The 25,388-nt window shown below is 42.5% G+C and overlaps 1 protein-coding gene across 2 annotated transcripts in view; it reads right to left on the reverse strand.

Annotated features, from left to right (window-relative positions):
• Positions 1-136: 136 nt before the first annotated feature.
• LOC123993126 (NADPH--cytochrome P450 reductase-like) overlaps positions 137-25,388 on the reverse strand; it is a 45,799-nt gene continuing 20,547 nt past the window's right edge. For both annotated transcript variants that reach the window (XM_046294943.1, XM_046294942.1), the window contains exons 3-16: positions 18,884-18,932; positions 8,149-8,277; positions 7,537-7,686; positions 6,924-7,048; positions 6,513-6,602; positions 6,293-6,391; positions 5,920-6,036; positions 5,628-5,746; positions 5,094-5,275; positions 4,504-4,653; positions 3,549-3,816; positions 3,217-3,362; positions 2,654-2,739; positions 137-2,500 (exon numbers count right to left, since the gene is read on the reverse strand). In XM_046294943.1, the coding sequence (XP_046150899.1) occupies positions 2,356-2,500; positions 2,654-2,739; positions 3,217-3,362; positions 3,549-3,816; positions 4,504-4,653; positions 5,094-5,275; positions 5,628-5,746; positions 5,920-6,036; positions 6,293-6,391; positions 6,513-6,602; positions 6,924-7,048; positions 7,537-7,686; positions 8,149-8,277; positions 18,884-18,932 (1,855 nt within the window). In that variant the 3' untranslated portion in view covers positions 137-2,355. The remainder of the gene's footprint in view (positions 2,501-2,653; positions 2,740-3,216; positions 3,363-3,548; positions 3,817-4,503; positions 4,654-5,093; positions 5,276-5,627; positions 5,747-5,919; positions 6,037-6,292; positions 6,392-6,512; positions 6,603-6,923; positions 7,049-7,536; positions 7,687-8,148; positions 8,278-18,883; positions 18,933-25,388) is intronic.

The raw sequence follows: 25,388 nt of genomic DNA on the forward strand, positions 1-25,388 counted from the left end.
AAGGGCCTCCATCCATCAAACATACTTTAATCCATCTGGTCTTCTTGCATCCATCCATCCTTCCATTTAATAATTGAAAATAGCAATACAATTTCATTTTCAAAAATTTGATCAGATTAACAGGACATGAACAAACTTGACTATTTATTCAATATTTTTTATTCATTTTAAAAAGACATGCCAAGTTACATTCATTCAGTTGAGACATGTATTACTTTATCAAATGGAATGTGGACAAAAAAAGTAACAGGAATGGAATTAATCTCTTCACAGAACATGTTTTCTCTCCAATATTTTTGAAAAATGTCAGTGAAGTGAACAAAGGATGCCAAATTTTAAATGGGAGACAGTTGAAAAGAGGTGGTAGAAAATAAATCGACAAGTTTGAGCAGCATCCGTCACATTTAACACCCATACATAAGTGTGATATATCATCCAGTACTTACACTGATTAGTGTGCAATAGTACAAAGAATATGAAACAAAGTTGACACTCAAAGCCAACTAGCTGTAGAAATCTACATTCTCAGGGCACAGTGCTAGGTTTGCATGATAAAAAAAAACATGTATATTTGAATGCTTGCTACTACGTGTTCAGTTTTTGTTTCATTGTAAACTGGATAATGCCGAGTATTTAAGTAGAGATATGCATATTATTTACTCATCCCCCCCTTTCAGGCTTACTTGTTTTTTCTATGTCAACCATTTGCATTGCATTGCCATTTGTTGTCACCAAAGCCCCATATACTACCCATCACTGCGACTGGTATGCTTTCGTTGGCTGGCGACGACATATTCAGATGACCTGATGACCTGAACCCACTGGCTCCAGGTCATCTATAAGTCTTTGTAAAGCCCCACCTTATCTCAGCTTACTGGTCACCATAGCAGCACCCACCCCTAGAACGCGTTCCAACAGGTATATTTCACTGGTCATCCCCAAAGCTAACACTTCCTTTGGCCGCCTTTCCTTCCAGTTCTCTAATGCCAATGACTGGAACGAATTGCAAAAATCACTGAAGCTGATCTCCCTCTCCAACTTTATACATCAGCTGTCAGAGCAGCTTACTGATCACTGTACCTGCACACAGCCAATCTGTAAATAGCACACCAAACTACCTCATCCCCGTATTATTACTTACCCTCTTGCTATTTTGTATCTCTACTTGCACATCAATCACTCCAGTGTTAGTGATAAATTGTACTTGTAATTATTTGACCTCTATGCCCTATTTATTGCCTTACGTCCTTACTCTTCTACATTTGCACACACGGAACATAGATATTTCTATTGTGTTATTGACTGTACGTTTATGTGTAACTGTGTTGTTTTTGTCACACTGCTTTGCTTTATCTTGGCCAGGTGGCAGTTGTAAATGAGAACTGGCCTACCTGGTTAAATAAAGGTAAAAATGAAAAAAAATGGGTAATTATTGCATCATGTATACAAATTCTACAGGGAACCTAAAAATCATTTTCATTGATATTTATATTTAACAAAGGCAGTCTTGTGGAAAATAAAAGCTAATAATTTCTCCTCAATAGAGGGATTGACTACTTATTTACAACATTATACTTTTTTCATGCCTTGCTAAAGGTTACTGTGATTGATTAGAAGTGTACAGTAACATCCTCATTGCATAAAAGGCTATATATCCCTTATCCAAATGCAAAAGGTAAACAAACACTAATATTTTCAGTTACTGATTTCGGAGACAAAAAGATCTCACCTTTTATTTCACAAATCAAAAATATTTATAATGTATTCTGAATACACTTTTAATACCCAGATTAGGTAGGTAAACTTCCTAAAGAAAAGACTTGCACTGTATGAGTTTTGTATATAAGCCCACCCCCCCACTTTGCACCGTACAATTATGTACAGCTATAATATATTATCTCACTCACGATGTCGACAAATGTGATACTACATTTGACACTGCCAAACTGATGGCCGACTGACATAAAATGTCCAATCAGAATGGAGGATAACCAACCACTATTGTGGTGCAAGAGTGCTTGTGTTGCTCCATGGAAATAAAACAACCAGAGATGACGGCAGCGATATCCTTCCCCAGTGGTCACAAATCCTGGTCCCAGAGAGCTACAGGGTGTGTAGGCTTTTATTCCAGCACGGCACAAACACACCCATCTGAACTAATCAAGGTCATGATGATAAGCCAATCAATAAAATCAGAAATTTTAGTGCTTGGTGGAAACAAAAGCCGGCACACCCGGAAGCTCTCCAGTACCAGGGTTGGTGACCCATTATAACCATTACTGACACAAACTGGCACAAATAACAATGCATGTTTAAAAACAAACAAACATAGGATGTGGTTGCATCCTAGGGGTTTTAGCTCCAGACGTCCTGCGAGTAACGTCCCTTGGTCATCAGTTTCTTGATGTAGTCGGTGGCCTGAGTGCGTGTCATGCCGCCCAGCTCCTCTGCTATCTCATAGAAAGCTGTCTGCACATCCCTGGCCATGTTCCGCGCATCCCTAAAAACAGGAGCATTTCTCTAAGATATTTGTCTTTTAACCCTTGTTGGAGGATTTTGTGAATTCAGGAGTGCTTTCAAGAAATATGTCAACTCAATTTCTATCAACTTTATTGCCAAGGGGCAAATGTTACTGGAGAAGATCCTTCCTTACCCGCAGATGTATATGTGTGCGTTGTCTGTGTGGATCTGCCTCCACAGGTCCTCCTTGTTGGTCCTCAGGAGATGCTGCACGTACACCTGGTGAGAGGAAAGAGAGATCTGTCATCCTCTTGAGCTTCCAGTCTCCTTCAAACAAAAAACTGATCTTGCAAAGAAACGTGTTCCTCTTTCCTTATGAGGTGAGGCAGCACAAACTCAATCCCTCAGGTATCCTCTGAGGGATAGCCTAGGACTGTATGGAGTATGTGTTGACCGTCCCCACTAATAGTACACCTAATGGTACAGAATCAGACATGTATAGATAAAAGGTCTATACTACCAACAACCATGATCGGCAACACTCAAGAACGCTATGGAAATATGAGTACAATTTTGTCTTGGTGTCCCAACTGCAGAGTGTGTAGGCTCAGAAAACAATATGGCTGTATGGTGGTCTATGACTATCTAGTCAATAAACATGTCATATTCTAGCTACCAGAAAAGTATTGTTCACCATTTTAAATAAATGTTTTTCTTAAATAACTAATGAATAACTAATAAAACAAGTATACATACCTTTTGCTCTTGGTCCCGAGAGAAAGCGACGTTGAGCTTCGTGATGACACCCGTCTTTTCAGCCTCCTCCAAATCCTCCTGGTACAGATAGTCTTCGTTCTTGTGCCTGCAGCCAAAGTACAAGACCGTCTCCCCCACCTCCTTGCCTACAGGAAAAAGCAGACCAATTGGCTTACTTGTGTCCATACAAGACAGTTAAGGTGCTTTATTTTAGTCAATGTCACACAGAACATGACAACTCCTAAAGAAAGACTATGCAGCATAACAAACAATCAGGAAATCGACACTTACACAAACATTTCCATGCTTCTATTACGGTGTCTACCATGTACCTTGCTCTTTGAGCCACCCTCGCTCCTGGATGAAGCCCATGAAGGGAGCGATGCCGGTCCCAGGACCGACCATGATGACTGGGTTGCTGGCCTTGAAGGGCAGGCGGAACTGAGACTTGCGGATGTACATGGGGACTGTGGACTTGTGGCCGTTGTTCGCAACCAGTTTGTTCTTCAGCCAAGTGGTGGCCACTCCCTTGGTGAGGCGCCCCGTTTTAGTCGTGTACTCCACCAGCACAGCACAGATGTGGATGCTATTGGGGTGGACCTAGAAAGAGAAGGCATCATTAACCACTGTTTTTAGAACACACTATTGACCTACAATGGACGCTTGAAAGGTCCAATGCAGCTATTCTCAATTAAAATCAATCAAAAATAGCTTCTTAGAAAAGACCAATATGTCAAACAAGAATTTTGCTAGGTCTGTCTGGAAGTGGTTTGAGTGGGGAGGGGAAAACTGAAAATGTGCTGTTATTGGCAGAGAGGTTTGGAATTTATTGGGCTATTAACGAACTTACCGGATGGTGATGTCACCATGGAAGGCCAAAACAGGCCAAAATTTTAGGCTCTCTTTTCAAACAGCTCTTACACTAAAAGGGAATTAACATAATTGTCCCACTTTCAAAGTATTATTCCAACCTCAGTGTGGAAATATATATATAAAACACAGGATGATAATTTTTTTTGACTGCAGTGGGCCTTTAATAAAACTTGGTCATTTGACATTATCTGAATATACTTCCTAGTGGAAGACAGCATCCGCTAAATAACTATTGTAAATGTAACATGAAAAATAACTGTATTGACCTAGGAGGAGCTAGGGTGTGGGGTCATTAGGGGTGATGTACTGGGGTATATTCACTAGAAATCATACAAAATAAATGCCTGTTTAGTTTTTTTCTGTTGCAAAACGTTTTGCTACAATGCATGGATACACCCCTGTATATAGGCTCACTTTGGAGGAGGAGGCAATGGAGTAGTAGCGGGCCTGCAGGCGGGGCATGAGCTCGCACAAGTGGTCGATGGGAGGCCGCAAGGATGGCAGATCCTCCAGGATGGCCAGGATGTTCCTGTTGTCTTCCAGCACAAAACTCTGGTACAGAGCCTAGTGGAGACCACAACAACAACAACACTCAGCTGGAATAACATGGAGTAGGTAGAAGTTGCCCTTAACCACTGATCTGTAGTCAGGAATCTGAGATACACGAGGGTCGGATATATTTACCATCCTCCAAAATTGGTTAAGGTTGGAGTTAAAATTATCCTAGATCTTTGTTTAGCGGAAACCTTCACATGGTGTTATAGGCTTATCAAGGTTGGGGTCAATTTCATTTAAATTCAGTCAGGAAGTACATTTAAATTCTTATTCCAATTTTTCTCAATGCTTTCTCAAGTTTGCTTCCTGAATTGACATTGAATTGACCCCAACTCTGACGCTTAAGCATACTTTCCCACTACCAATAACCCATCTTCGGTATGTGGAGGTAATCTTGACTACTTTGATTCAAATAGGAGTAGAGTTAACACGGTCTCAGAGCCACACACCTTGCCCTCGGGAGCAGATGAGGCCATCTTGCGCATGTTCTCCTGGTCCTTGGGGTCAGTGGCGTACTGGGCCAGCTCATACAGGACGTTGGTGCGAGGCGGATGGATGATGTCCAGGTAGTGGGTCAGAGCCGTACGGTAGGTGGTGGGGCAAGGGAATGGGTGCTTCTTATTGGACTCCTCTGATAAACGGCATCAGATAACATCACATTAACATTGGTTATACATTAAGGGACAGTTTCCCAGACATAGATTAAGCCTAAACTTGAACTAAAAAGTAATCTCAATTAAGCTTTTTATTTTTAGTTCAAGACAAGGCTTAATCTGGGTAACGCAAGCCAAACCTAAGACTTAAGAGTAATACGACAGTTGGTGAATACACAAAACTTTCTTCTGCTTCAAAAAAAGTCAATACAGTGAGAGTAACATTTCAAGAGATGTCCAAACAGAATGTGTGTGTTTAAGGATCTTCAAAAGACATTGCGAGATATTCGGAGGACTGAGTCAAGGTGTTGCATCAGGTCAGTGCCGTACCATCAAGGTTATTGAGAGAAATAACCGTATCAAGGTCCACGCCAAGGATCTGTCCCAGCTTGTTCACGATTGCTGTGTCATTGGTGGGATATACGGCAACGTGGTCTCCCGACTCATATCTACAAAGACAGAATGACAAAGGGTTTTTTCAAGTAATCTTTCCACTATGTGAAAAGGCATAATTTCATCCAAGAAGTGTAGCCTATTCCTATTAAGGAAATATTGTCTGGGAGGTAGAGATAGATTGGTAACTATACAGAGACAAAGTTACATCTCTCTCTCTCTCTCTTACCTAATCTTGGAGCCTGTAATGTCGACTTCAAGGTGCATGAGATGCCTGTTGCCTGCTTTGTTGAGCTTGCGGTTAACAATGACTGGAGCCAGGAAGGGGTTTTTTGCATCAAAAGGCCTGGGGGGAAAGGATCAATAGAATTTCAAACCAGTGAACTGTGCACATCAGCATGCAGAGACAACAGAAGGTAAATCCTAGAGGCGAACATAGATGGATGAAGCAGTGTTGCGCTTCAGCATTCCAACAAAGAAATCCCCTTTAGCTCCACTAGGGGGCAGTAATACTTGTTTTGAGTGAGATCTATAAAACATGAATTAAACTCTGTAGCAGATATTGTAATGACAAATGAAGATGATGGGGTAAAATAACTCACGGTTTCTGGGTCTCAAAGCTCTTCAGACACCCAAACTCTCCCGTGTAGACCTTGTTCATGTTGATGTCATTGTGCTCCTCGAGCGCGTACTGACGAATGCTAATGTAGAGCGAAGAGGGCCTACAGTTAATCTGCAAATCACTCCTTCCATACTCTTTGTGTATGTGAATTGTGGAGGGAAATCTTTCATGTAAAAAATACAATAACTTGGGCTAAGTACCTGGAGTCCTCTCCTGAAGCCTCCACTCCAAAGTGCTCGCACATGGCTGGCCAGAACTGCTCCCTCCATGTCACAAAGTCCTCCTCCAGGCTGAACAATGAAAAGAAGCAGAAAACACCCTCTTATTTTGATCCCGACATCAGGGGTCTGAAAACATCGGTCACACTTTGATTCGGGAGTGATCCAAGGTTATGTACCAATTATTTCTCCTTCCTCACAAAGTGTGCACTCGTTCACTTCCCTTCACTGATTTGAAAGGAAATTGCTGGTATAAGAAATATGGTGGAAGCTTCCAATAGCCCATGCCTCCACTAATTCAATGCCTTTAGATTTGTGGGAAGTAGTAAACAAGTGCACTCTTCAGGATAAAGGAGATATTGGGACGCACCCCTCCGACGCAGCCTCACTCACTTGCCGTCGTCATCTCCCATGCCCAGGTCGAAGACCCTCTTGGCTCCCAGCTCCTCCAGCCTCTTGTCCACATACGCACCCATGGCATTGTAGTGTTCATATGTCTTGTTACCCAACGCAAACACCTGCAAGGAGAGTCAACATCATGTCAACATATTCAATATAAGATAGTATCCTATATACACAATATTTAAAACACAAGACACACAGAGACATGCACACACACTGAATGCAAGCTCCCGCAGCTCGTACATTGTGAAAGTTTATCATCTTGCACTCAGTGTAATTAGTGCTGTCTTTCTAGTCTAGGACAGAAAGACAATGGCAGGGAGCGAAAGGAGCCCAAGTGACCTTTCAGAGTGCCTGGCCAGATTCACTTAAGTCAGAAGTTAAATACTTCACCCCATTGAGGGCAGGACCGTTGGATCGACCCCAACAACGCCCAACCAGCCAGGATGGCACGCATGTCAGCTATGGCCGAAGCCAGAATTCAACCATACACATAAAGCCTATTTTTTGCATGTTGTCATTACGTTTTTCTAGGACAAACTCTGTCCCTGATTATGAATGACGGGGAGGAGAAAGAGAGCGAGAGAGACAAAGAGATACTCACAGTGTAGTTGACTCCATTCAGTTCCCCGTCACTCTCCTGCAGCCAGTCATAGAAGTCCTGGGCATTGTCCGTGGGGTCTCCCTCTCCGTACGTGGCCATGCAGAAGATGGCCAGGGAGTTGTCAATCTCAGCCAGACGGGACAGCTCACACTGTGAATTAAAAGATGCCAGGACATTATAGAGATTTGCTATTACACATGCTGTATGCCATTCAGGGCACTAGTAGCTTTTCAAAAAAAAAAAATCTATTTTTTGGCTCAAGAGACTAATACTGATCTGTGCTATAAAGCCTGTGTAAAAAGAAAACAAACCATGACTGAAGCGAATCCTGGACCAGTGTGAGTTGCGGGTCCAAGACCCAGGACCAGAGTACCAGGTTATTGTGATGCGGCAACACGAGTCGCATGGTACTTTTTGCCCGTTGTAAACAAGCTAGCTTGCTAACGTCAGGTAGAATGCAAAAAATCGCCCCCTAAAGCGGTTTCAGGTCTTGTGAAAATACAATAGTCGTAAAATTCTCAAACGAGCCAGGAAACTGGGTACCGAATTTCAACGCCCTAAAAGCGTTCCTTTGAACTATATAATCCCTGATATAGAAATGTCGTTAGTTACCATGTCGTATTCCTCGGGGTCGGCTGCCATACCCTTCATACCGTAGCGCTGCGCGTCTTTGGACAGCCGGTTGGCAAACTCCTCGCCCGTGCCCGTCTGAGAGCCGTAGAATACCACAATGTTCCTACCCTGGAGAGGGAATTAGCAGCAACAGTTGGAATGAGGGCCAGGAGTTTTTTTTACTGACCACATGACCTGGAGCCAGGAAAAAAAACTCCAGGCCATACTTATAACCAAATCCCAACCCACCCTGCTGCCATTCAACTTTTTTCTGTCCAATAACGAGGTAAAATATTACATAATACAAGTTAGAGCATTGTGTTCTGTGATAGAATAAATACACTAGGAATAGATTCCTAATATTGAGTTGCACCCCCCCTTTTGCCCTCAGAACAGACTCAATTCCTCGTAGCATGTACTCTACAAGGTGTCGAAAGCAGGGATTCTGGCCCATGTTGACTTTAATGCTTCCCACAGTTGTCAAGTTGGATGGTGGTCCATTCTTGACACATACAGGAAACTGTTGAGCGTGAAAAACCCAGCAGTGTTGCAGTTCTTGACAAACCGGTGCGCCTGGCACTTTACTACAATAGCCCGTTCAAAGGCACCAAAATCTTTTGTCTTGCCCATTCACCCTGTGAATGGCACACATACATAATCCATGTCTCAATAGAGTACCACAGTATGAGTCATAATACCCATAAAAACAGTGGTCAAACAAGGAAATAGTTGTTATTCCAATAGTTAGAAACACATAAAATAAGGGTTTAGTGAAGGTTACTCTGGCGTGACGTTTTGATAACCATTTAAATCTCTCTAGGACAAGCTGACTTATCAATATATTAACCTGTATTTACCCCCCAAAAAATGAAACAGTAATTAGCTGCTAATGTGGCTATCATAAAGAACTACAAATGCCACGATCTGGACGAGACTGCCGAATCGATTCAAAGGTAAGAATCTCTGGATTAACTATGTTAGCTAAATGTACTATTTGTAGTTGTATTTATTAAGGATCCCCATTAGCTGCAAAATAAGGCAGTTTATACAATTTCAAAAACATTACAATACATTCACAGATTTCACAACACTGTGGGCCCACAGGCCCCTTCTCCACCACTAACACATACAGTTGAAGTCGGAAGTTTACATACACTTAGGTTGGAGTCATTAAAACTTGTTTTTCAACCACTCCACAAATGTCTTGTTAACAAACTATAGTTTTGGCAAGTCGGTTCGGACATCTATGAGCATGACACAAGTAATTTTTCCAACAATCGTTTACAGACAGATTACTTCACTTATAATTCATTGTATCACAATTCCAGTGGGTCAGAAGTTTGCATACACTAAGTTGACGTTGCAGTTAAGCAGCTTGGAAAATTCCAGAAAATTATGTCCTGGCTTTAGAAACTTCTGATAGGCTAATTGACATCCTTTGAGTCAATTGGAGGTGTACCTGTGGATGTATTTCAAGGCCTACCTTCAAACTCAGTGCCTCTTTGCTTGACATTATGGGAAAATCAAAATAAATAAATCAGCCAAGACCTCAGAAAACAATTGTAGACCTCCACAAGTCTGGTTCATCCTTGGGAGAAATGTCCAAACGTCTGTACAAACAATAGTACACAAGTATAAACACCATGGGACCACGCAGCCGTCATACCGCTCAGGAAGAAGATGCGTTCTGTCTCCTAGAGATGCACGTACTTTGGTGCGAAAAGTGCAAATCAATCCCAGAACACCAGCAAAGGACATTGTGAAGAAGCTGGAGGAAACAGGTACAAAAGTATCTATATCCACAGTAAAACGAGTCCTATATCGACATAACCTGAAAGGCCACTCAGCAAGGAAGAAGCCACTGCTCCAAAACCGCCATAAAAAAAACAGACTATGGTTTGCAACTGCACATGGGGACAAAGATCATACTTTTGGAGAAATGTCCTGATGCTCTGATGAAACACAAATATAACTGTTTGGCCATAATGACCATCTTTATGTTTGGGGGGAAAAGGGGAGTCTTGCGAGCAGAAGAACACCATCCCAACCGTGAAGCACGGGGGTGGCAGCATCATGTTGTGGGGTGCTTTGCTGCAGGAGGGACTGGTACACTTCACAAAATAGATGGCATCCTGAGACAGGAAAGTTATGTGGATATATTGAAGCAACATCTCAAGACATCAGTCAGGAAGTCAAAGCTTGGTTGCAAATGGGTCTTCCAAATGGACAATTACCCCAAGCATACTTCCAAAGTTGTGGCAAAATGGTTTAAGGACAACAAAGTCAAGGTATTGGAGTGGCTATCACAAAGCCCTGACCTCAATCCCATAGAACATTTGTGGGCAGAACAGAAAAAGCGTGTGCGAGCAAGGAGGCCAACTAACCTACATTTACATTACATTTAAGTCATTTAGCAGACGCTCTTATCCAGAGCAACTTACAAATTGGTGCATTCACCTTATGACATCCAGTGGAACAGCCACTTTACAATAGTGCATCTAAATATTTTAAGGGGGGGGGGGGTGAGAAGGATTACTTTATCCTATCCTAAGTATTCCTTAAAGAGGTGGGGTTTCAGGTGTCTCCGGAAGGTGGTGATTGACTCCGCTGTCCTGGCGTCGTGAGGGAGTTTGTTCCACCATTTGGGAGCCAGAGCAGCGAACAGTTTTGACTGGGCTGAGCGGGAACTGTACTTCCTCAGTGGTAGGGAGGCGAGCAGGCCAGAGGTGGATGAACGCAGTGCCCTTATTTGGGTGTAGGGCCTGATCAGAGCCTGGAGGTACTGAGGTGCCGTTCCCCTCACAGCTCCGTAGTCAAGCACCATGGTCTTGTAGCGGATGCGAGCTTCAACTGGAAGCCAGTGGAGAGAGTGGAGGAGCGGGGTGACGTGAGAGAACTTGGGAAGGTTGAACACTAGACGGGCTGCGGCGTTCTGGATGAGTTGTAGGGTTTAATGGCACAGGCAGGGAGCCCAGCCAACAGCGAGTTGCAGTAATCCAGACGGGAGATGACAAGTGCCTGGATTAGGACCTGCGCCGCTTCCTGTGTGAGGCAGGGTCGTACTCTGCGGATGTTGTAGAGCATGAACCTACAGGAACGGGCCACCGCCTTGATGTTAGTTGAGAACGACAGGGTGTTGTCCAGGATCACGCCAAGGTTCTTAGCGCTCTGGGAGGAGGACACAATGGAGTTGTCAACCGTGATGGCGAGATCATGGAACGGGCTGTCCTTCCCCGGGAGGAAGAGCAGCTCCGTCTTGCCGAAGTTCAGCTTGAGGTGGTGATCCGTCATCCACACTGATATGTCTGCCAGACATGCAGAGATGCGATTCACCACCTGGTCATCAGAAGGGGGAAAGGAGAAGATTAATTGTGTGTCGTCTGCATAGCAATGATAGGAGAGACCATGTGAGGTTATGACAGAGCCAAGTGACTTGGTGTATAGCGAGAATAGGAGAGGGCCTAGAACAGAGCCCTGGGGGACACCAGTGGTGAGAGCGCGTGGTGAGGAGACAGATTCTCGCCACGCCACCTGGTAGGAGCGACCTGTCAGGTAGGACGCAATCCAAGCGTGGGCCGCGCTGGAGATGCCCAACTCGGAGAGGGTGGAGAGGAGGATCTGATGGTTCACAGTATCGAAGGCAGCAGATAGGTCTAGAAGGATGAGAGCAGAGGAGAGAGAGTTAGCTTTAGCGGTGCGGAGCGCCTCCGTGATACAGAGAAGAGCAGTCTCAGTTGAATGACTAGTCTTGAAACCTGACTGATTTGGATCAAGAAGGTCATTCTGAGAGAGATAGCGGGAGAGCTGACCAAGGACGGCACGTTCAAGAGTTTTGGAGAGAAAAGAAAGAAGGGATACTGGTCTGTAGTTGTTAACATCGGAGGGATCGAGTGTAGGTTTTTTCAGAAGGGGTGCAACTCTCGCTCTCTTGAAGACGGAAGGGATGTAGCCAGCGGTCAGGGATAAATTGATGAGCGAGGTGAGGTAAGGGAGAAGGTCTCCGGAAATGGTCTGGAGAAGAGAGGAGGGGATAGGGTCGGCGGGCAGGTTGTTGGGCGGCCGGCCGTCACAAGACGCGAGATTTCATCTGGAGAGAGAGGGGAGAAAGAGGTCAGAGCACAGGGTAAGGCAGTGTGAGCAGAACCAGCGGTGTCGTTTGACTTAGCAAACGAGGATCGGATGTCGTCGACCTTCTTTTCAAAATGGTTGACGAAGTCATCAGTAACCTGACTCAGTTACACCAACTCTGTCAGGAGGAATGGGCCAACATTCACCCAACTTATTGTGGGAAGGTTGTGGAAGGCTACCCGAAACGTTTGAACCAAGTTAAAGAATTTAAAGGCAATGCTACCAAATACTAATTGAGTGTATGTAAACTTCTGATCTACTGGGAATGTGATGAAAGAAATAAAAGCTGAAATAAATTATTCTGACATTTCACATTCTTAAAATAAAGTGGTGATCGTAACTGACCCAAGACAGGGATTTGTACTAGGATTAAATGTCAGGAATTGTGAAAAACTGAGTTTAAATATATTTGGCTACGGTGTATGTAAACTTCAGACTTCAACTGTATCTACAGTATAAAATCCATGTGTACGTGTGTGTATAATGCATATGTTATTGTGTGTGTGTGTGTGTGTGTGTGTATGTCTGTTTGTGTTGCTTCACAGTCACCGCTCTTCCATAAGGTGTATTTTTATTGTTTGTTTTTTTACTGCTTGCTATACTTGATGTGGATTAGAGTTCCATGTAGTCATGGCTCTATGTAGTACTGTGCACCTCCCATAGTCTGTTCTGGACTTGGGAACTGTGAAGAGACCTCTTGTGGCATGTCTTATGGGGTATGCATGGTTATCTGAGCTGTGCGCCAGTAGTTCAAACTAGGGTTGCAAATTTTGGGCAATATTCAGAGGTGGAAACTTTCTGTGGAAATTATCAGGAATATATGGGAATTAAAACTTCTTACGGCTAGGGGTTCAGCTAGCGGCTGCCCTCGACAACATTCCGCTGAAAAGGCAGCATGCGAAATTCAAAAATATTTTTCAGAAATATGGAACTTTCATACATTAACAAGTGCAATACACCAAATGAAAGAAACTTCTTGTTAATCTACCCATCGTGTCCGATTTCAAAAAGGCTTTACAGTGAAAGCACAACATATGATTATGTTAGGTCAGAGCCGAGTCACAAAAACACACACAGCCATTTTTCCAGCCAAAGAGAGGAGTCACAAAAAGCATAAATATAGATAAAATTAAATCACTAACCTTTGATGATCTTCATCAGATGACACTCATAGGACATCATGTTACACAATACATGTATGTTGTGTTCGATAAAGTGCATATTTATATCAAAAAATCTCAGTTTACATTGGCGCATTATGTTCAGTTATGTTTTGCTTCCAAAACATCCAGTGATTTTGCAGAGAGCCACATCAATTTACAGAAATACTCATAATAAACATTGATAAAAGATACAACTGTTATTCACAAAATTAAAGATGTACTTCTCCTTAACAGGAATATATGGGAATTAACAGAAATATATGCAAATTATTATTAATACCATTTAAATGTAGATGTTTTTTGCATTGGATATATTTACCATATCATATGGAGACAGAAACAAACCTTTTAGCTTATTAATAATTGCAAATGATTAAATCCTTCCAATTGAAAAAAAACAATTTAGTTACGAATTGAACTTTAATTAAATGAGTTGACTCTTCATAAGGGATGATTTCACTGAACAACAAAAGAAAGGGAATATTGAATGATCCCCAATGATCCATCGCATCTCCCAAAAAAATTTTCAACATACGTTTGTAAAATGGAGTCTAGAAATTAAAGCTTGGTTGTCTTCCTCTCAGGCTTCCATGTCTTCTCCCAGGACCTCCTCAATGTCCACCTCTTGAACATCAGACTCGGATCTCATCTTCACTGTCACTTTCCAACCTTGTTGAGGATGGCTTGTTGTCAGGCTCAAAAAGCCAGAAATTTGCCTGGATGGCCACCAATTTTTCAACCCTTGTATTGGTCAGCCTGTTGCGTGCTTTGGTGTGTGTGTGTTTCCAAACAGTGACCAGTTGCGCTCTGAGGCGGCTGATGTTGGGATTTGGAGGATGATGGAGGCAACAGTGGAAAGAGCCTCAGATCCACAAAGTCCCTTCCACCAGGTGGCTGATGAGATATGTTGCCACGACTGCCATATTGCATCTCCATCACAAAGCCCTTGCTTGGAAGTGTGCTTCGCCAGACTGCCAAGAACCTTGCCCTCATCCAGGCCGAGGTGTCGAGACACGGTAGTGATGACACTATCGGCCTTGTTGATCTCTGCACCAGACAGTAAGTATGATCTTGCCAGCATACTTGGGGTCCAACATGTACACTATGCTTTTTGATATATTTCAGAACCACAGTTTCCTCTGCTTGGGCCAACAGTGGGCAGGGCATTACAGATTTCTTCTCTTACATCTGCAAGCAGAGTCTGAACATCAGACAGGATGTCATTGTCTCCCTCAATCCAAGCAATGGCTACTGCTATATATTTCAGTAGTTTCAGCCCGCTCCCCCAAAATACATAATCCAGGAGGATCTTCTTGATGGGGATGTCTGTATCAGCAGATGGTGATAAGGCCATTTCTTGGAAAGACTCCTTGCCCCCCAGGAGACTGTCAAACATGATGACAACACCACTCCCATGGGTGTTGCTGGGCAGCTTCAATGTGGTGCTCTTATTCTTCTAATTTTGCTTGGTGAGGTATATCGCTGCAATAACTTGATTACCCTTCACATATCTAACCATTTCCACGGCTCTCTTGTAGAGTGTATCCATTATTTTCAGTGCCATGATGTCCTTGAGGAGCAGATTCAATGCATGAGCAGCACTGCCAATGGGTGTGATGTGAGGGTAGTACTCCTCTACTTTAGACCAAGCAGCCTTCATGTTCCCAGAATTGTCTATCACCAGTGCAAATACCTTCTGTGGTCCAAGGTCATTGATGACTGTCTTCAGCTTATCTGCAATGTTGAGACCAGTGTGTCTGCTGTCCCTTGTGTCTGAGCTCTTGGTTGAAGGGTGGAGATGATGTAGTTAATTATTCCTTGCCCACCTACATTTGACCACCCATCAGAGATGATTGCAATGCAGTCTGTTTTCTCAATGATTTGCTTGACCTTCACTTGAACTCTGTTGAACTCTGCATCCAGTGAATGAGTAGATAAAGCATGTCTGGTTGGAGGGGTGTATTTCTGGGTGAAGAACATTCAGAAATCTCTTCCAATACACATTGCCTGTGAGCATCAGAGGTGAAATAGTTGCATACACAGCTCGAGCAAGACATTCATCAACATTTCTCTCTCGTTCCTCCATTGATTCAAAAAAACTTCTGATTCCAGGAGGACCATGAGCTGTTGCTATCGATAAGGTATCTGATTCATCATTTTCACCTTGAATAGAAGTAGAGGGACTTTTGTCAGAGGTTCCTTGTTGTGAGCACTGTGGGAACTTTATGCACTTGGCCAGATGATTCTGCATCTTTTTTGCATTCTTCACATATGATTTGACACAGTATTTGCAAATGTACACAGCTTTTCCTTCTACATTAGCTGCAGTGAAATGTCTCCACACATCAATCAGATAGTGCCCGTGGCATTTTCCTGTAAAGATTAGAAAATAATGAGAAATATATATATATTTATACAATTCCATGTACAGATAAATAGTTTAGCAGTTAGATTAAACAACTCCTTTGTAAGATAAATGTTTGAAAATGAAACTTATGGGATTTCTATGAATAATGACTAAATTAGGTCTACATTTAATGTAGAATTGTGAACACTTAAACAACACAATGTAACTCCAAGTCAAATCACACTTCTGTGAAATCTAACTGTCCACTTAGGAAGCAACACTGATTGACAATAAATGTCACATGCTGTTGTGCAAATGGAATAGACAACAGGTGGAAATTATAGGCAATTAGCAAGACACCCCCAATAAAGGAGTGGTTCTGCAGGTGGTGACCACCGACCACTTCTCAGTTCCTATGCTTCCTGGCTGATGTTTTGGTCACTTTTGAATGCTGGCGGTGCTTTCACTCTAGTGGTAGCATGAGACGGAGTCAACAACCCACACAAGTGGCTCAGGTAGTGCAGCTCATCCAGTATGGCACATCAATGCGAGCTGTGGCAAGAAGGTTTGCTGTGTCTGTCAGCGTAGTGTCCAGAGCATGGAGGCGCTACCAGGAGACAGGCCAGTACATCAGGAGACGTGGAGGAGGCCTTAGGAGGGCAACAACCCAGCAGCAGGACCGCTACCTCCGCCTTTGTGCAAGGAGGAGCAGGAGGAGCACTGCCAGAGCCCTGCAAAATGACCTCCAGCAGGCCACAAATGTGCCATGTGTCTGCTCAAACGGTCAGAAACAGACTCCATGGGGGTGGTATGAGGGCCTGACGTCCACAGGTGGGGGTTGAGCTTACAGCCCAACACCGTGCAGGATGTTTGGCATTTGCCAGAGAACACCAAGATCGGCAAATTCGCCACTGGCGCCCTGTGCTCTTCACAGATGAAAGCAGGTTCACACTGAGCACACGTGACAGACGTGACAGAGTCTGGAGACGCCGTGGAGAACGTTCTGCCTGCAACATCCTCCAGCATGACATCCTCCAGCATGGCGGTGGGTCAGTCATGGTGTGGGGTGGCATTTCTTTGGGGGGGGGGGGCGCACAGCCCTCCATGTGCTCGCCAGAGGTAGCCTGACTGCCATTAGGTACCGAGATGAGATCTTCAGACCCCTTGTGAGACCATATGCTGGTGCGGTTGGCCCTGGGTTCCTCCTAATGCAAAACAATGCTAGACCTCATGTGGCTGGAGTGTGTCTGCAGTTCCTGCAAGAGGAAGGCATTGATGCTATGGACTGGCCTGCCCGTTCCCCAGACCTGAATCCAATTGAGCACATCTGGGACATCATGTCTCGCTCCATCCACCAATTTTTCAGTTTTTGATTTGTTAAAAAAGTTTGAAATATCCAATAAATGTCGTTCCACTTCATGATTGTGTCCCACTTGTTGTTGATTCTTCACAAAAAAATACAGTTTTATATCTTTATGTTTGAAGCCTGAAATGTGGCAAAAGGTCGCAAAGTTCAAGGGGGCTGAATACTTTCGCAAGGCACTGTACTTGGATATGTAGTGTCAGCGTTTGTTGCTCGTATGTCATGCCTAAGTGTGCTAATCTTGCCAATGAATTTTAAAAAAAGTAGTTATCAGTTGGTTTTGTGATGAATTATCCATCTGGTTTAATGAATGAATGAGCGGAGTTTGCCTTTTTTCCCAAAATGTAATTCAAGGTGCACCAAAGCTTTTTACTAATTATTCTTTATGTAATTTCTTAGTTTCAGTGTAGTTTCTTTTTTATTCAGTTTAGTCACATGATTTCTCAATTTGCAATACGTTTGCCAATCGGTTGTGCAGCCAGACTTCATTTGCCATTCCTTTTGCCTCAACTCTCTCAACCATACAATATTTCAATTCCTCATCAATCTACAGGGATCAAACAGTTTTTACAGTCATTTTCTTAAATGGGTGCATGCTTATTAGTGACTGGAATAAGCAATTGTGTCAAGTGCAGTGTCTGTTTGCGCCTCATTACACACCACAGACCAACAAACATTCTTTACATCAACAGCATCATACACTATATTAGGCCCAGCCTTTAGAACTTTGGTGTTCCTAGATATGGCTACGATATTGTGATCAATATATCCGGTGGATCTGGATACTGCTTTCAAGTTAATTTCTGCAGCATTAGCAAAGACGTGATGAATACATGCTGATGAGTTCCTTCCTGTGCAGGAATTTGATGCTAATTTGCATTTTTGAACCTGAGAGTAAATTGAACCGAATATATTGATAAAAATCACCTTGTCCGAGAGATATGTAGATGGTTATCAAAACGTCACGCCAGGGTGAGCCTACATGAAGCACAACCTTTATTTTAAGTGTTTCTAAAAATCCCCTATTGGTATTATGGCTATTTTCACAACTCCAGTGTTGGGCTCTATGGTCTCAAGGCTTAGAAATCATTCTTTAACCTGTCTCCTCCCCTTCTTCTACAATGATTGAAGTGGATTTAATAAGTGACATCAATAAGGGATCATAGCTTTCTATGTCATGGAAAGAACAGGTCTTCTTTATGATTTGTATACTCAGTGTATGTCACCATTCATGGGTCCCATGATAAATCATTAGACAGTGAGCAACAGAGACAAGACGAAATGATGGCGTAAAATACCATCATTATTTTATTTATTTCATCTTCTGATATCTGGGGACTTTGCAGCCAAATCACACTTGCTTACTCAAGCCTATATCAATTTCTCAAGATCAGCTAGTAACGTTACTGCGCAGACCTAGGTTCAAATGCAATTTGAAATCTTTCAAATACATTTAGCATTTGCTCTTTTCTGCCTGGATTGCCAGATGGCCACGGTTTTCACCTTTTCGACAATTATATTGACTATTGTACCAGAAAAGCTCAATCCAGCCCAGAACATATTTCAAATGATTTTAAATAGCATTTGAATCCAGGTCTGGACTGAGGAGTCCGGAGGATCCACTGCAATCTGTCAAGCTGTCCTCTAGCTAAGAACCATTATGTAAAGCCAGTCTAGTAGCTTGACCATTGTCCTTCCCACCCCCAATATACCGGAAAATAGAAAAACACTAACTGTTTTCTTCATCTTCTCAATAAAACTAGTCTCTCGAGTAGAAGGTGCTCTGAAAGAAAAAGAAGACAAATGTTATGTACTTTCAAAGTCTATTGAGAAAATCATACACTGAAAAATCATTCTTTCAACACTATATGCTGGGACATTAAACACTGCAAATCAATGATGCTTTTCACAAACAAGAAAAGCACATGCCTGGTACAGGGACGATCACTTTTCACACTAATAGTTTCACATGATGAACATTAATAGGAATGTTACAAGCATGTTATTGGAGGACCTTCACACTTTCCTATAGCCTGGTTGCCAGATCGGTTTGTGTTTCAGCCAATATTGCTTGGCATGACAGTGAACACCACAACAGAGGAGTTGGCTAAAAGAATTCCAGGCTATCTTGTTTAAGAACCTATTCTCACTACGATAGACTGCCAAGAGAGTGAGGAAATACCCTCGGATAGACCTTTTACTGCAATGTAAACTTGTTAACTTGTCACATCTTCGACCGCTGCTTCCGGAGGCAGCGCATGTCACTGGCCCGATTGTCTGATCTTCATGTCTTAAAGTAATGATGGACTGTCGTTCCTCTTTGCTTATTTCAGCTGTTCTTGACATAATATGGATGGTCCACAAATGAACTTTTAACAAGGAACACCTGTTAATTGAAATGCATTCCAGGTGACTAACTCATGAAGCTGGTTGAGAGAATGTCAAGTGTGCAAAGCTCTCATCAAGACAAAGGGTGGCTACTTCGAAGAATCTCAAATATATTTTGATTTAACACTTTTGTTTACAACATGATTCCATGTGTTATTTCATAGTTTATGTCATCACTATTATTCTAGAATGTAGAAAATAGTAAAAATATAGAAAAACCCTGGAATGAGTAGGTGCGTCCAAACTTCTGACTGGTACTGTATTTCAAAAAAAACATTTTGTACCATATGCCACAGTCTAAAGAGAGACTGTACTTCCTGATTTGGCCTCGTTTTAGATTTGGTCATTAAGAAATGCAAACGGCCATGACTGAATTCAAACCTGAGTTGGTTTTGTGTGTGTGTGTGTTCGCAGGTGGGACACCTCAGCTGGTGTGCAACTGTGACAAAATTGGCTTGACTTTGACTTTGGATAGCCTAGTCGTGGCTAGTTAGGAACCATCAAATTACACAATGTAAATTAGACAATATGTTCATGTTGCACACCATTTAGTTGTCATTAAACACTTTCAATATTTGTATATACATGTTTACTATATTAGTTACAATGTTTTAAAGTCATTGAAATTTGGAGCCATTGGAATTTTAACATTGTCCCATAGGGATATCCAAAGTCAACCCACATTTACCACAGGCATTCTGATCGGGGTGTGCAGCTGCACTTGTCGTGGAGAATTGTCTCAGAAATACAATACTCTTACAATAACTTGTGAATTCAATACACACTTTAATACAAAGTAGCAAAACTGAGCACTTCCATGGAAGGACCCTATCACAAACATAACAGGGCCGAGCCCCTCCATGGAAAGAGAACACTCATATTACAGAGTCCTGCCTTTATAGGATTTCAGTCTTTGCATAACGTATAGAGTCCCCTCCCTCTATATGAAAATAGCTTCCCTTGACCTTTCTCCATTATTTTCATCTCAGAGCTTGCTTGTTCATGCCCACATCTGCTTTTAGTTAGGTTATAATGATGGTAGAACCCTTTTCACTTTCTAAAAATAATGTATGCATTGCATGCTTATATTTTACGTGTTAGTCATCAGTTATCTTGCTTTCATCCTTCTTCCTGTATCCTTCTGACCATAGTACGTCCAGCTGTCATAAATGTACATATGGTCTTGGTTATTGTACTCTTTCAAAAATAGAGTATAGCCTGGGTGTCATATGGCCTGGCAACTAGACCTATTTAATGCTCATCTCTCCTTAATGGTTCGCTCCAACACACTCTGAATTGATGATTACTTCTGTGCTGCCAAATGTGGGCAGGATGGAAACAAACCCAACCGTCATTTGTTGTGATGCAGTCACGACCATAAGTCTCACAAAATTCCATTTTGGACAAGACCAATTTTATCCTATTTACAATTTGTAGTCAAATTTGACAGTAGAATAAATGTTTGACTCATATCAAATCAAAAATGGTATTGGTTACATACAGATGTTAATGAGGTTGTAGCAAAATTCTGGGTGTTCCTAGCTCCAACAGTGCAATATTACCTAACAATTCACAACAATAGACACAAATCTAAAAGTAAAAGAATGGAATTAATATATAAATATTAGATTGAGCAATGTCTGAGTGGCATTTAATAAATTACAGTAGAATAGAATACAGTATATACATATGAGTAAAGCAGTATTTAAACATTATTAAAGCGACTAGTGTTCCATTATTAAAGTGGCCAGTGATTCCAAGTCTATGTATATAGGACAGCAGCCTCTAAGGTCAGAGTTGATTAACCGACGGAAGCCGGCTAGTGATGGCTATTTAACAGTCTGATGGCCGGCCTTGAGATAGCTGTTTTTCATTCTCTCAGTCCCAGTTTGGATGCACCTGTACTGACCTCGCCTTCTGGACGATAGCGGGGTGAACAGGCCGTGGCTAGGGAGGTTTATGTCCTTGATCTTTTTGGCCTTCCTGTGACAACGGGTGCTGTAGCTGTACTCAATGACACATAGCTAAGTAGGACCCCCCCCAACCTAACCTATGTTCATGTTTTAAGACGGTCATAGCAAGGATCATTTAGCCATTTGATTTGGAGTTTTAGGCACTTAAGGTATATAAAATAAATTACAATTATTTGATGAAACATTGAATTTGGCCTTATTGCTTAGTCCATAGAAATGTATCGAACAACAGCTTTATAAATGGATAAAGACAGCAGCCCCCCCCCCCCCCCCCCCCCCACAAATGTAAATGAAGTTGGTCTGAAGTGCCTGTCTTATATCTGATAAGGGGAAGAAAAAAAAGAATTATGCATTTAACACCTTATTTAAGACACTGAACTATCTTCATATACCTTCAGACTAGTTTTGTGAGGCTTGTGGGCGTCCTAGAGCAAACTGACAGAAGTTGGCAGATCGGATGTACCAACTTCATACAAGTATCGTGATGCTTGTGGGGGTCGTAGAGCAAAACGGAAAGCATCATCATACTTGTGAGTCTCACATCTTTGCATAGAGGGCTCAAAATATACTGACCAAAAATAAACGCAACATGCAACAACTAGTGATTTTACTGCGTCACAGTTCATATAAGGAAATCAGTCAATTCAAGGAACTCCACATGACTGAGCAGGGGTGCAGCCATGGGTGAGCCTGGAAACACATAAGCTTACCCATTGGGGAGCCAGTCCCAGCCAATCAGAATTAGTTTCCCCCCACAAAGACTGTATTACAGTCAGTTTTAGTCCAGGTGGCTGGTGTCAGACAATCCTGCAGGTGAAGAAGCTGGATGTGGAGGTCCTTGGTTGGCGTGGTTACACATGGTCTGCGGTTGTGAGGCCGGTTGGACGTACTGCCAAATTCTCTAAAAAGAAGTTGGAGGCGGCTTATTGTAGAGAAATTAACATTAAGTTATCTGGCAACAGCTCTGGTGGACAACATTCCTGCAGTTAGCATGCCAATTGTACGCCCTCTCAAAACTTGAGACATCTGTGGCATTCTGACAAAGGATAAAATGCTCACCAACAGGGATATAAACAAATTTGTGCACAACATTTGAGAAATGTTTTTTTCTGGGATCATTTCTTTCAGCTTATGAAACATGGTACAAGCAGTTTACGTGTACCGTTTATATTTTTGTTTAGTGTAATAAACATAAGAGCCCAGCAAAATAGATGAGTGAGGGTATAGCAGGAACTACGGCACCTAGTGGTCAAAACCTGGTACTTTCACACTACTTTATGGTAAATGATGCAAGGGACTTCAACTACTAATTTCTCTGTGGGGAAAAAACTTCCAGATTCACAGGGAATACATTACATAGTATGGAAAAGCAATATTCCAAGCTACAGCTTCATAGTAATTGTCCAAAAGACAATTTATACTGGTTGTTGGGGTGGGATTGCATGGGGTGTATGGTCTGTGGGTGGCTTTTATCCAACAAAATGTGGACTCCTCCCATCTTACACATTGATAGGAAAAAGTTTACCCAGCATCTGATTTGGAACACTATATTTATTTAATAAATATAAATTAACATTTGGATGCAATCAATTAGCTGAATTTCTCAGATCAAATTATATTGAAACAAAATAATGATTCATGACTTGGTAACAGGAAATACATTTATTAATGTTAGACTGAGGTATACAATCAACTTTTAAAAAGTTACTTATCATGCAACATCAATTGAAAATCTTTTGGATATCAGAGCAACCTTGAGGGAATCTTATTTGAGTCAGAAAAGGATGTTCATAGAGGGAAGATGTACAAAAACTTTTCAGAGAGCATATCCAACTGGCAAATCTCAATCTTAACCAAGACTTAAAAATAACTGATGTTGGCAAAAGATGGAGGGAAAGAGCATAACTAATGAAATTACAGTTTAACGAAAATGTATGCTCAATCCAGTATAAACTAACCTATTATACAAGTGACAAAATGTACAAATTCTACAGCACAACAGCAGAGTCATGTCTTCAGTGTAAAATTAATAATTACTCAATAATGAATCTTTCTGGGAATGCTGTAAAGTCCAGAAATCGTGGGCGGAAATAGAAAGATGGCTGCCAGAAGTATTACAAATGTAAACATACTTTTAATCCATCTGTCTGCATATTTCAAGACATGGCAACCCGATATGGGTTGGACAATTCTCTTCTAATTACTCATCTTGAAAAAACGAAAATCAATCCGCCATCATTAACACACAGGAAAATTATAATTATTTAAATATTGAAAGTGCGTGGGCTATGGAGAGAAACAAAATGGTGCAGTTTCAGGCCATGTCGCGGAAAGTGATGCAGGCGCTGTAGATGTGGGTGTGTGCGCGAGTGGGTCTGGCAGGTTTCAGCAAGATAAATCTAAGACTTTATTAATACTTTTTAATGCCACTTGGAATGCAATTTCAGACCAATTCTACAACAAAAGACCTCTGCAGAAAGTACTGAAGGACACCAATTACTTAAGTTTAGGGACATTGTGCAAATGTGTTCATTAACAAGGAAACAGTTCAAGTACAGGGTTGACATTGTAACCAACAGCGCAATGTTAGATGCATATAAAAAAAATAAAACAATTGCTGATGCCAATCCACTACCTACCAGACCTGGGACAACTAACTTCAACTACGCTCAAAATGAAGGGAAGAAACAACTTGCTCTCCGCTCTCTGTCGAATCGTACTCCACCGGCTCCAACGCTCGTCAGATGAGGCAGGGCTTGCCAACTATTACAGACTACAAAGGGAAGCACAGCCGAGAGCTGCCCAGTGACAAGCCTACCAGATGAGCTAAATTACTCTGTTCGCTTCGAGGCAAGTATCACTGAAACATGCATGACAGCAGCAGCTGTTCCGAACGACTGTGTGATCACACTCTCCGCAGCAGATGTGAGTAAGACCTTTAAACAGGCCAACATTCACAAGGTCGCAGGGCCAGACAGATTACCAGGATGAGTACACCAAGCATGCGCTGACCAACTGGCAAGTGTCTTCACTGACCTCAACACAATTATCCCAAAAACGAATTTGCATACCGCCCCAACGGATCCAATCTCTACTGTACTCCACACTGCCCTTTCACACCAGGACAAAACAAACACCTATGTGAGAAGGCTATTCACTGACTACAGCTCAACACCATAGTGCCTTCAAAGCTCATTACTAAGCTAAGGACCCTGACACTAAACATCTCCCTCTGCAACTGGATCCTGGACTTCCTGATGGGTCGCCCCCAAGTGGTAAGGGTAGGTAACAACATACTCGCTATGCTGATCCTTAACACAAATCCGACGGGCCCCCCTGTTCAGTCCCCCTCCTGTAATCCCTGTTCACTCATTAAGTTTGCCGATGACACAAGTGTCTGATCACCAACAACGACGAGACAGAATATAGGGAGGAGGTCAGAGACCTGGTCGTGTGGTGCCAGGACAACAACCTCTCCCTTGACGTGTTCGGGACTAAGGAGATGATTGTGGACCCATTCTCATCGACAGGGCTGTAGTGGAGCAGGTTGAGAGCTTCAAGTTCCTTGGTGTCCACATCACCAACAAGCTAACATGGTCTAAGACAGTCGTGAAGAGGGCACGACAAAACCTATTCCCCCTTAGGAGACTGAAGATATTTGGCATGAGTCCTCAGATCCTCAAAAGGTTCTACAGCTGCACCATCGAGAGCATCACTGCCTGGTATGGCAACTGCTCGGCCTCCGACCACAAGGCACTACAGAGGGCAGTGAGTACGGCCCAGTACATCACCGGGGCCAAGCTTCCTGCCATCCAAAGACTCCAGCCACCCTAGTCATAGACTGTTCTCTCTGCTACCACACGGAAAACGGTACCGGA

The sequence above is a fragment of the Oncorhynchus gorbuscha genome, linkage group LG13, assembly GCF_021184085.1.
Source record: "Oncorhynchus gorbuscha isolate QuinsamMale2020 ecotype Even-year linkage group LG13, OgorEven_v1.0, whole genome shotgun sequence".
NCBI lineage: Eukaryota > Metazoa > Chordata > Actinopteri > Salmoniformes > Salmonidae > Oncorhynchus > Oncorhynchus gorbuscha.